The sequence below is a fragment of the Phalangium opilio genome, unplaced genomic scaffold (assembly GCF_054372755.1).
Source record: "Phalangium opilio isolate 3A_F unplaced genomic scaffold, DU_Popi_V2 ptg000077l_1, whole genome shotgun sequence".
NCBI lineage: Eukaryota > Metazoa > Arthropoda > Arachnida > Opiliones > Phalangiidae > Phalangium > Phalangium opilio.
Window position 1 is genome coordinate 5,111,316 of NW_028324185.1, and position 12,690 is coordinate 5,124,005.

General features: G+C 37.1%; 1 protein-coding gene across 1 annotated transcript; it reads right to left on the reverse strand.

Annotated features, from left to right (window-relative positions):
* Positions 1-5,819: 5,819 nt before the first annotated feature.
* LOC149657022 (uncharacterized) lies at positions 5,820-8,087 on the reverse strand. The gene is made up of 11 exons (XM_089844664.1): positions 8,070-8,087; positions 7,849-8,011; positions 7,627-7,761; positions 7,422-7,493; positions 7,203-7,256; positions 6,950-7,144; positions 6,836-6,886; positions 6,726-6,776; positions 6,426-6,655; positions 6,213-6,371; positions 5,820-6,132 (listed from the first exon to the last, which is right to left on the reverse strand). The coding sequence occupies exons 1-10, from the start codon at positions 8,085-8,087 to the stop codon at positions 6,312-6,314; spliced, it is 1,029 nt and encodes a 342-aa protein (XP_089700790.1). The 3' UTR covers positions 5,820-6,132; positions 6,213-6,311.
* Between the last annotated feature and the right edge of the window lie 4,603 nt (positions 8,088-12,690).

Consider the following 12,690-nt stretch of genomic DNA (forward strand, 5'->3'; position numbering starts at 1 on the left):
TTTTAAAAATACTGTAGAGTAGATTAGGTCAAACGCGTTTCTGGTGCTCGAAAGACTCTTCGTGAAAAAATACTATTAAATTTAACGAGTACTTCTTTATCTACTGCTGGGATATTATGGCCTCCAAAACCAATTTAATACCCGATGCATTTATTCTAATTTAAAACTTTCTCCCTTTTTCAGAAATTATGACCAATTTATCATGCAGTTTCAGGCTGGATTTTAAATAGATCAATTGGCCAACTTTTTACGCAGTTTCATATTGCATGCGAGAACTATCCTTGCTTAAAGGGGTATAGCTCTGCATGATAGAAGTTTAGAACTGTCCGCTTAAGTTCTCTCAAGGTGGAACCTTGCTATGAGTATAGCACTATCTAGTAATAAATCAACCACTCTTAAAGGTGTCATGCGACACCCTGAAAGATGTTATGCGATACTCTGAAAGGTGTAATGCGACACTCCGAAAGGTGTAATGCGACACTCCGAAAGGTGTAATGCGACACTCTGAAAGGTGTAATGCGACACTCTGAAAGGTGTAATGCGACACTCCGAAAGGTGTAATGCGACACTCCGAAAGGTGTAATGCGACACTCCGAAAGGTATAATGCGACACTCTGAAAGGTGTAATGCGACACTCTGAAGGTGTAATGCGACACTCTGAAAGGTGTAATGCGAGACTCTGCAAGGTGTTATGCGAGACTCTGCAAGGTGTTATGCGAGACTCTGCAAGGTGTTATGTCGCACCCATTAAGGAATTGAACAACACTCATATGAGAGAAAAAATTAACTTATAGTTCGATATAAGAGTTAAAATGGTGTTAAACTAGAGCCTCTGTTGCACCATTTTATTCTTATCTTTGACACCAATTGCTCAAATAAGTGTTATTAAACCCTTTCAGGGGTGAAAATAAACACCTATAATGGTGTCAAATTTTGATCCATATAAACTACTTTTAAAGGTGTTAAAGCACACCCCATTTTCTTAGAGTGTAAAGTCGGCTAATGAAAGTTTTACTTGCATAAAATTATCTATTTCATTTTTATCGTTTAAGCATATTGGTTGAAGATTATTTCGGTTATAACAACGGGCACTGTTGCGGACAACAGTGTGAGTAATAAAAAGAATGGGACGCTGACGCTACTCAGGTTCAAGGCCTCCGTGCCTTTTAACGGTCTCTTCCAAGTGACGCGTTCAATGGAGTAAAGCAATTGAAAGTCATGATATTTGAAAATTTGCATTTCGAATAACGGTGACACGCTGCAAAAGAACCTTCGTCAAGACTCTTAATCATTTTAGATAAAATTCATTCTGACCTCAGTTGGATGTTTTTAAGGATTTGCTGACTTTCTCTCATCCAAGAGGCGTTGAAAATGAAGTGTAAGTAATCGTAAGTAACACTGTCTCGCGAAAAGTGAAGACCTCCTTTGTTCAGAAAGAACTTTTCTAAATTGGAAGTTCTCATCATACGAGGCAAATGGGATTCCTGCAGGATCATGGCTTTCTTTCCAGAAAAAACAGGAATGTAGGAATCAATCTCTACTAAATCCCTATAGTAATCGAGCCAAAACATTTTTTTCCGATCCAGGTGGTCTAGCCATTCCTTAACAACTTCGTCATATTTTGACTATAGATACGCGACAGTTTCGTCAGAAAATTAGAGAACCAGATTCGAAAAAGAGTAGGCATTTACCAAATTTTCCAGATACGCGACATCAGTAGTACCGCTGACCATGAATGGTTGAATTCCCGATTTGATCAAGTCCGAGAGGGAGTCGATGCGATTGTAACTTTCCGTCGTGAACTCCGTGCGCATGAAACAACCCAAGAAAAAGAGAATGAAAGTCGCTCCGATCATCCACGACGCAGCGAGGATACGACAAGTAATGTATGGGAAAACGATGGGAATCGCTACGGAAGATAATTTTACAGTTAGCTTGAATGTCTGGTTAAAGCCCCAGCCATCTTTCGAAATGAAGGGAGCACAATCCCTCGTACGAAACGGGATCAAGTTGAGGTGAATTGTTTTCAAACATTAGTTAGCATTCAATTGCTTACGTTCGGCGCACAAGAGGGACGCGTTATCCCAGACATTTCCCAGCGTTTCCTGGGTCAGTTTCTTAACGGCTTTTCTGGTGGGCAACGATTTATATTTGTTGGTAACTATGGAGTGAATAACGAGCAAAAGCGACAAAATAACCAAGGTTGACACCATTAAAATCTCCACCTAATAAAACCAAGAATATAGTTAAATGACTTGGTTCGAATCTTGCTATTAATCATTGTTTACTTCGGTGTCCATATTTAAGAAGGACCAGGAAGTGGATGTGACTGTCAGTTGGGGATGGGACACGATAATTGATTTGAGAGTTCGCCAGGGCGGTGACGGAGTGAAATGGTCCAGTCGACCTTCGAAAAATGAGCTTACCTCGTTATCAAAGATAACATGGGCTTTCTAAATTCAATGTAAAGGTTAATAAATTTAACAAAGAACTTCGGAACTGAATAAAATCTTAAAATCGCTTACGCGAAAGAAGTAAGGAAAAGTGTAAAAGTGATGGTAAAAGTCCTTTTGAGAAACTTTATGCTCCATTAAATTCACCCTAAAAATCACAGTGAAAAATATTTGTATTCCATAAAGATAGTATCATAATTTTGTAGTCCTTATAGGTTAGCTGATATTCGTTTCTGAGATTTTGTTTACATTCGAAAGAACAGCCGCGCGTAAGGAAAACAATATTTAGTGTGAACTTGAAAAAAACAAGTTTGGAAACCAAAATCAACCTCTCCGAGTCGAGACGCAATTAAGAGGTTTTTCTTAAATAATTAAACAAATATAACTTATATCAATTATATTAATCGTCATTACTTTACCTGGATTCTAGTTAAATCATTTTAAGAACTTTATTTCTAAAATCATTTGAAACATAGATATCGTGACGTCATAGTCACTCGGAGAGGTATAAAGGTCTTTTAAATGAGGGATCCGACATTCCCAAAAAAGCGTACGGTATTTTGTGATTTCTAATTTGATTTCGCGATTTCACCAAAGATTTAGGGATTTGATTAGGCAATTTCGTGATTAAGCCAAAAGATTTCGTGCCTTCTTCTGGATTATGCGATTTTTCCAAAGTTTTAGAAATTTCCTCTTTTATTTGTTAATTTCGTGATTTCTTCAGAGATTTTGTGATTTTGCGTGAAAGATTTCGCAAGAAGCGTACGGGATTTCGTGTAAATGTCGGAAACCTCGGATTTTTTTTCCACTTGGAATCTTTATTAGGCAAATTTATTGGCTTCTCTCCTCGAATTAAAGGGAAGGAGGTTTAGAAATCGTCTCGCGTGACAATAAGCATAATGTATTCTTTCTCGCTCGTTCCAATTAAAAGTTTATTCGAATTCAATTAATGAAATTTACTTCAAGTTGAAGATTCGTTCCAAATATTCCACCATGAACATGAACTGTGCTTTATGAGTTTTGAATGACCAATATTCCTGAGAAGAAATGAAAGTGTAATTGTCACCGAGAAAAGCGATTCAATTGTCGCCGAGAAAAGCAATTCAATTGTCTCTTCAACAACACCATCTGCCGTTGACAAACTCACCTCTATTGTCATAAAGTTTATGGAAGTTCCGTTGGCGTACCTACAATAATTTACAGATTTTAGATTTGAAATCCTCTAATATTACGATTTGAAAATGCAAGTTGCACCTGTTTCTGAAATATCGGTCATTTCCATTCAGTGCCATTTTGGTATACACTTAAATCCTAGCGAGTACAATTAGGAAAAACAAAGGCTGTAAAGAGAGCTGAAATTCTTTTCCGCTGCTCATAAATAACAGCGGAAAACGAGAGTAGCTTTTAGATTACACCAAAAACCCAGCCTCGTACTTGGAGTCTATCAAATCTATAAGCGATAATTATATATCAAAATTAACTGTAATCGGTTAAGACTATGACTAAAATTGAAAAATCGTAAGTATTTCTTGAGTTGAAAAGCGTGCAATTAGCCCTTACAAATATTGAGTACAGCGTCTCGATGCACCACCTAAACTGCGATTTCCGTAAACCGCACTCTCAGCTTTCTTAAACTGCGCAGGATTTTCAAAGCAGAATAGAGAACAATTAGTGCAAAAAATCCATTCAAGATGCAATTAAGAAATTAATTTACTGTTCCATGATTACATTTCTAGCGACCCTTTCAACCCGGATAATCTGATAAATATTGTTGTTACCCAACATTGGAAGAGTTGCCCGCGCATATGTTAACATTAAAGAGAATAACCGGTTTCTTACAACACAGGGTCGTCGGTCCGACTAGTCGGATGGCAGTCTACCCCACTTTCCAACGACTGGTGCATATTGGGTCATTGTTGAGAGTTACTAAAGATTAACCGATGCCGAAACCGATTAGTTTTACTGGAATTGATACCTATTTTAACCTTTTTTTTTAAATTCAGCGATATAACCGACTAATTAAATAAATGAAACCGATTATCGATTGATTTCTACCGATAAATCGGTTGATAATTGGTAAATTAACCTCGAACCCCTTAATCGTTAAAAATCCGTAATTAAACCTCGAACCGATATATCATTTAAAGTACCGATATCATATCGGTTAGTGCCCATCACTAAATATTACAAAAGAAAAATTACATAATTCCTGCGTAAAGTCAGCGCAAAATAAAACGCCTCATTTTTGAGCATCGGTCAAATCTATAAGCGATAATAATTTAACAATACGCACTCACCTTCGAAAGTTTCGAATCGGGAACCACGCCGAGTTTGGGAAATGCGTTATTAACCCCACTTTGACTGCTACAATTGTGAACAACTCCCGTGCCGAGCAGAAAACTGTTTCTAGGGTATGAAGCAAGTTGTTTTAAATTCGTGTTGTTTTTCATGGAACGCCTAAAACCCTGAAAGCCTGTTCTATATTGTTTCTATTGATTTTAGGATAATAACTGTAACAACCGCAACAGGCAACGTTAGAAGGAATCGAGGTTCACATTGAACGATACAGGTTTTCTACGATAATTTACACCCCATCTGAGGTTGGATTATATCATTATTTTAAAATTGGAAAACTTGGCAAATTTCCATTTTTAACACATTACTGGGAAATGGAATATTCAGATTGCCTTATTAGTATACAAATTGGGAATACAAAAATATAACATCTCCGAGTCCTGAGTGACATTATCTCCTCATTTATATTCTCTTAATATTCAAAGTTTTATTGCTATTTAATGACACGCTACTGCCGTTTAAATTGTAAACAAGAACTACCCAGCAAACACAAAAGGTCCCCAGGACATTCAGGATATATCTCTTATGGATATTCAATAGATCCAAAAGATATCCAAATAACCTGACTTGAGTTATATTAGATGTTCCATGGATAACCAAATGTCACCATTATGTTGATCAATAAGACATTCTAAATATATACATGAAGATGTTCATAGGACCTAACATGGACATTCAAAGAATGTCCATTTTAACCCAATTACCTCCGTTGAACATCCTGTGTTCATTAGTTTTGTACGAGTTTATTTTATAACATTCTGGGTATATTCCAAAGACATTCTAGAGATGTCCAATACAACCGAAGCAACTACCATGAATATTCCGTACTGAACATTTTGCACCCGAAAAATATTCTTGGGATGTACGATTATATAGTTTGAAATGTCTAAGAGACACCCCAGGAACATTTGAACTGTGATGCATGGAATGTTTTTAAGAGGTTGCATCATAGAAAACCCGTTTGTTCCCTAATTACAGCATGTGTTAATATTTGTAGGAAAAATAGCAAAGTTTAGTTGATTTTTAAAAATTTTTATTTTGAAAAATTCAATAGTCATATATATTTTTTTTTCTAATTATCATATCATATTTTGATGGATTTTTTAAAAATACCTTTTTTTCTTTTGTGCCATGATTTAAATTTGAAAAAGCAAAAAATCGCAATATCTTAATTTTTACATTTTAGCCTACGTTTTTTGTCTTTTGGCGGCAGTCATTTCTTTGGACTTAATTCTATCAGAAGCATGCGTTAACCACGATTTTATGTGCTTTTCAATTTCTGCAATAGTTGCATCTTTAAAATTTTTTGAGCTACGAACAGTCTCTGTAAAAGGAATAAAAGAGACACATAGTTTAGTGAGCAATGAAAAGTTGAAAACTAGTGTTAAACCGTGAATTTCTTACCAATTATTATTTTCATTAACCGTAAATTACTTAAAGGTTTCTTTCCTTTTCTACCCTCCCAGCTGTATTCACTTGCCAATTTGTCCGTAAAGATATGGACTAAAATCCTTTTAAACAATCGTATAAAGTTGAGCCACCAAATTGTTTCAGATACGCTCTCTGAAAAGGAAATATTATTAATTTGCGATACTTTGATTAAAATATAAACCTTACTAATTTCGTGATGTTTTCTAGATTGCTTAGGGAATCTTCTAATAAATTTAGCTCTCCTTCGTTATTTAGTGTGAAGCCAAAAACGTCTTGGAGTTCAGTAATTCCTTCAGTTGATATATTGCGTTGGCCACTGGTTTGACTATTTTTCAGTAAGGCTTCTAAAGTCTCCAACATATGTCTTTGATTGCTTTTTATAATTTCCTGATTCCTATTTATACTGCGGTACCAAGCTAAAAAGAGACAAATAGTTTAACAAATATATTCGATGAAAGGTCTTTAGCAAAGCATAAAATTACATACCTTCGCTAATTGAAATTATACCGGCAGTTTCCACAGAACCTTGAGTTAAACCTGAAAAAAATATCATGTTTAATTTTTTACTGAATTACAATTAAGTACAGTTCATTTACAGGTTGAATTTGAGCTATCTTTATTTGTTGACAATGATGAATTTCTTTCATCTGAAGGAAGTAGAAATAAGACTTGAAAATCTAGATATTAGTCACATTTGAATTTAATCTTACTGTTAATTCTTTGGGACAAATGTGACGACGGACTGATCCTTGAAATGGAACTTGGACTTCCATTTCTGGAAGTGTTAAAAGAGCATGGCCGAGCAGACGTTTTATTACGTTCGTGTGACGTATTTATCCCTCTTGAAGAAATATTGCCATTTTTTTTTCCAGCAACTGATGACAGTTTAGTTTTCTCAAATGGCTCTGAAAATGTAAAACGTTTAAAGCTTCCAGGAATAAGAATTTAAGGACCATTTCTTACTTTTGAAAATGGGGCGTGGTCCAACACAAAAGCTATCCATTTCATCCTCATCTGCTGTTAATATAGGTTTTTACTATCATATATATAAATACTGAACATATATCTAAGTATTATAAAATCCTAATGGAACATAAAATTGAGCTAGGGCTTCACATTAATTATTGCAACGAAAGGATGCCAGTTTTAAATTACAAAACGTTAATCAATAATTAAACAAACCTTCGTCATTACTACCAAGTTCATCATTACCAATAACTTCATCATCATCCTTTGTATGGTTTTCGGGTCTTTCTGGTGACAAATTATCAATGGAAGCTATTATTTTTTATATTTAAAACATTTCATAAAAAATACCAATCGATTAAACTTTATAAAATATGGCTGAATGTTTCATTAAAAGCTTAAATGAAATTCGAATATTTACCAATATCCGAAAGATCATCATTCACAAAAGATTCATCAAATATCAAAGATTCACAGCTGGCAACTTTATTAAGTCTCTTTAATGAATTATTTTGTGAATTCTTTTCCTTGTTCAGTGCGCTGGTCAAACCAGGACCTAAGACAAGTTAAATTACTTTAAATTTTCCCCATAAATCAATTAACAGTAGTAATTTAATAAATGAGCTACATAAAGATTGTATACCTTGGACAGAAGCTACGTTAAATAACGAAGGAATTTCAGTAGTATCTTCAACTGGTAGGTTATCATTTTCACTTTCGGATTCTGAGTCAATTCTTTCCGGAAAACTGACTTCCTTGCTTAGCCTTTTCTTCCGTTTTCCACGACCTTTTTCATTTTCTGTTGACTATACAGTAAATAATTTAACTAATTTGACGGAACTGAACCGAACTGCTCTAGCAGACGACATTAGGGTTATTCATGTTTTCTTCACAAGAGAATATTAGGATAGGCAGTTCAGTCGGTAACCAGAGTCGAGATGAGATAGTCAGTAATTTCTCCCTAGTATAAATTAATGTTTAACTATATATTTAATAAACCAAGTTCTACTAATTTAAATTAAACAATATGTTTCTAAGTACGGCGTCGTTATTGAATATTATCACAAGAGGATTCACAGATAAGCCTAACACGTGGTAGCAGAGCGTGGTTGTACCTGTGATTACGACGCTAAGCCTAATCAAGATGGCGGATGAGCACAATTCAGTACACCAAGTGGTAAAGTTAAATTCATCTAATTATAGAACATGGAAATATGAAATAGAGTTATTACTACGGGAACGAGGACTCTGGGAGATAGTAACCAAATCAGAAAAAGCCCCCGAGCCGCCAGCAAGTCCAGAGAAGATACTTAGTTTTAAAACGAGAGAGTCAAGGGCCTTTGGAACAATAGCCTTAGCCATTTCCCCAGACACAAGAAGTTTGTATCCGAGCCTGAGAATATCACATGAATTATGGGATGCCTTACAGAAGCGATATGAACCTACTTCCAGAGCAAGAGTAGGCAACTTACTGACTGAATTTTTTGCTATAAGGTACATGGATGGAGAACCATTACCCGACTTTCTTGCTCGTTTGAGCAACGTTCATTTACAACTGGCGGAAGCAGGATATAAAGTGGGAGATGCGGAAAATGCAACGAAGATGATTGGCACGTTACCAGACTCGTATCAATCCGTAGTATCGGAGATTTACCGATATGATGATAGTAAATTTGTACCTGATGTCGTACAAGAGGAATTATTAATAGAATACGGAAGACAAGCGCAGCGTGTAGCAGGTGCGGAACATAGTATCGAATCGGCTGCTTATTCTTCGGGAGTATCAGGTTCACAGCAGAAAAAGCAATATGAAAAACCTCAGGTGTACACACCAAGGCAAGAGGAACGTGGACGCGGACGAGGCCGTGGTGGTTTCCACGGTGCTTGCTATAGTTGCGGCCGACAAGGACATAGAAGCATAAACTGCAGGGCTCCGAAGAAGAGACAACCAAGTCGGTATAAAGCAGAAGCATTATTGGCATCGGCGTGTTATACTGCAACAGTAGGAAATGAATGGGTTATTGATACTGCCTCCACTCATCACTTATGTAATCAGAGGGAATGGTTTCAGACATACAAGCAACTAGACAGTGAAATACTGCTTGGAGAAGGCAAATCACAAGCACTAGGTGTTGGAAATATACCGATGAAAATTGCCAATCAGAAGTACAAATACGAGTTTATTCTCACGAACGTTCTTTATACCCCTAATATGGGAAGGAACCTCCTCTCAGCACGATTATTGGATGAGCGTGGATTTACGTTAGTTTTTGGAAAAGGAACCTGCCTAGTTTATCACCCAGATGGCAATATCATCTTTGAAGCAAAATTGAATAACAATTTTTATACATTTGAAACTATATGTCTTAGAGAAGAGCCAAGCGCCGAAGTTTATGAAGCAAGAGAGAATAAGGAATCACTAACGTTGTGGCACCAGCGCCTCGGACACGTCAACATGAATGACCTCAAGTACATTTCGAGACATGAGATGCTTTTTGGCCTTGAGCACTTAAAGGGAGAGATGGAACCATGTGATTCATGCAAGCTTAGCAAAAGTACGGCCCAAGGCGGTAAGCCAATACAAGACATCTACAGCACGAAGGTATTACAATTAATCCATTCCGATGTTTGGGGACCTGCGCCGGTAGCATCCCTCGGTGGATCGAAATATTATGTGACGTTCATTGACGACTTCAGCAGACATATATCAATATTCACTATTGCCAAGAAAGATGCCGTTCCTCATTGTTTTGAAATTTATAAAGCAAGAGTGGAGAATGAAACGGGAGAAAGAATTAAGACCATTCGTACGGATAATGGTACTGAATATTGCAACCAAGCATTTGAGAATTTCTGCACCAACGCCGGCATCAAGCATGAGACAAGCAACACGTATTCACCCCAAATGAATGGACTCGCGGAAAGGGTTAACCGAACCTTAGTAGATGCTGCAAGAACTATGATGGAAGAAGCCAACCTACCAACAAATCTGTGGGCAGAATTAGTTAACACAGCCGCATACTTGAAGAATAGGGTGAGGCATAGTAAGCTCGGAAATAAAGTACCCCTGGAACGTTGGACTGGGATGAAACCAAGCAGTCGTCACTTAAAGAAAATAGGATGTCTCGCCTATGTGCATATTCCGAAGCAACGCCGGAAACATAAATTCCAAAATCGGGCAAGAAAAGGGGTCCTCGTAGGATATGCACTCAGAACCAAAGGCTACCGTATATGGTACCCTGAGTAAAGAATCATACAAGAAACGAAGCACGTTACGTTCGTTGAGGATCAACTTGGCTATGGACCTAAACAAGATTCTAAACCCGACGTACATACGTTCTATGACAAGGTTGCAATCGCATCAGAAGTGGATCTTGAACCTGAAGATCCTAAACCAACAATTACCCAAGAGATTGAAGTGGAGCGTCCTCCAGCAAAGGAAGAAGGAACGCCGGGAGAAAATGCTATATCTAGAAAATTACCGCCAGGCTGGAAGCAAAAGATTCAATTCAGAAAATTAGGAAGATCGAAGGACGACTTTAATATATCCTATATCCCACCGAATCAGAACGAGGGTTTAAGATCAAAGTTTGAAGTTAAAGACTATTTGAAGGCGAACAATTTAACATATGACCTGAAATTGTTTAATTTCTGCAAGAAAGAGGTACGTCAAGCAATGGAAATGGCCTGTGATCAAGAGCAAGACGAAGTGCAAGATGAAGACGAAGAGCTGCAGGTCCGGGAGGGAGAAGAAGCATTCCATGAAGCAGTAGAGACACATTGCACTGACGTTATTATCCCGAAAACATATGAAGAAGCTTTGACATCACCTGAGCGAAGCTATTGGCAATCAGCAATGGAAGCTGAGGTTGCAACGCTAAAGGAGAGAAAGGTCATGAAAAACGTTCCCAAGCCACAGAATAAGAAGATAATAGGGTGTCGCTGGATATATGACACTAAAACTGACCTACAAGGGAAAATCATTCGCTATAGAGCCCGTTTGGTGGCGCAGGGGTTTAACCAGAAACCGGGAATTGATTATGAAGAAGCATTTGCGCCGGTCGTAAACTTCACAATTATAAGACTGTTCATTGCTCTATTCGTCGTCACCCTTGGTTGGGTGCACAGTCACCTTGATGTAAAAAACGCGTACTTGTATGGTCGTTTACCGGAGGAAGTCTATATGGCACAAATACCAGGATTTGAGATGGAAAACTCTTCGTCACATTGTTTACGGCTCTTTATACCAATATTAAAAATTGGATTTCAGTTTGACGTTGGTTTCTCATTGAATGGAAACATTTCCACTTGATTTTACGTTTCACCCTCCGTTTAATAGTATATTTTCAAGTTTCAAATATTGCCCGCATTTCCAATTATCCCCTGATTGGGAAAAGATTCCCTATATTTCTGAATGATACTCCGGAGATTTTATTCATGTTCACACTTGACACTTTGAAACTGTTTTCAACTTTTTTGGGAAGGTCGAATCTTTTTTCAAAATGATGATTGCATTTTGTCATGAAAGATTTCTATGATTTACAGCCAAATTTTACATTCTGACCTTTCAAAACCTGCTGAAAGCGGTTTCAAAATGTCAAGTGTGAACATGGCTTTCGTGATTCCCTGGAAAATGATTTCCACAGTTACGAAAACTGATTTAACGAGTGAACAACCCCTCGGCAGAAAATGACGGTGTCAAGGTTTTACTATTATTCGAACCAAAAATGTTTTTGAAAAAAACGCATCCTAAAATCAACGGAATCTATCTGAAAACCTTAAAAAGGGAGGGTGAAGTAGAAAATGAAGTGATTTTTTATCGATTCTTCTACTAATTACAAGACCAGTCTGCGTAGTGAAACATACAAGAAATACCATCTCCGAATCATTTTAAAATTCAAATTAAGTTCAGATTTTAAGAATACTTATAAATAAGGACCTCCGACCAATCGCGTATTTCCCTGCCTTTATTTTCACAAAAAGTCTCGTGGTACGCTCCATGTCTCGCGCCACGATTGTCACGTCGCGCTCAAATTTTATCAAATCTCGTGATAAATTTCATTCGACACGGAACGTGCCACGAGAATTTTGTTAAAATAAAGGCAGGGAGTTACGCGATTTCTCGGAGGTCCTTATTTATATTTATTCTCAAAATCTTAACCTTATTTGAATTTTAAAATCATTCGGAAGTGTTTCTTGAATGTTTCACTATGCAGAATGATCTTATAATTAGTAGAAGAATCGATAAAAAATCACTTCATTTTCTACTTCACCCTCCCTTTTAGGTTGTAGCTGAATTTATTGTACGCATCTGTGTTGTATCTCGTCTTGAAAAAAGAGAGAATTGGGCAATTGTCAATTGGTTGTTTTGATGCGTCGTAATTATCTAGATATCTGTAGTTGGCCGCCGTGAAACGATGACTTATCATGGATGTCAAAACCAGGTAATGTATATGAGTGTGCAGGGTCTAGACGATAGTACGTC

What these genes read in the sequence shown, in the direction of transcription:
- LOC149657022 (XM_089844664.1), bottom strand. An exon ending in TAACGTAGCTTCTGTCCAAG is followed by an intron (nt 7,762 to 7,848) that starts GTATACAATCTT and finishes AACTTGTCTTAG; the next exon opens with GTCCTGGTTTGACCAGCGCA. An exon ending in ACCACGCCCCATTTTCAAAA is followed by an intron (nt 7,145 to 7,202) that starts GTAAGAAATGGT and finishes TTACATTTTCAG; the next exon opens with AGCCATTTGAGAAAACTAAA.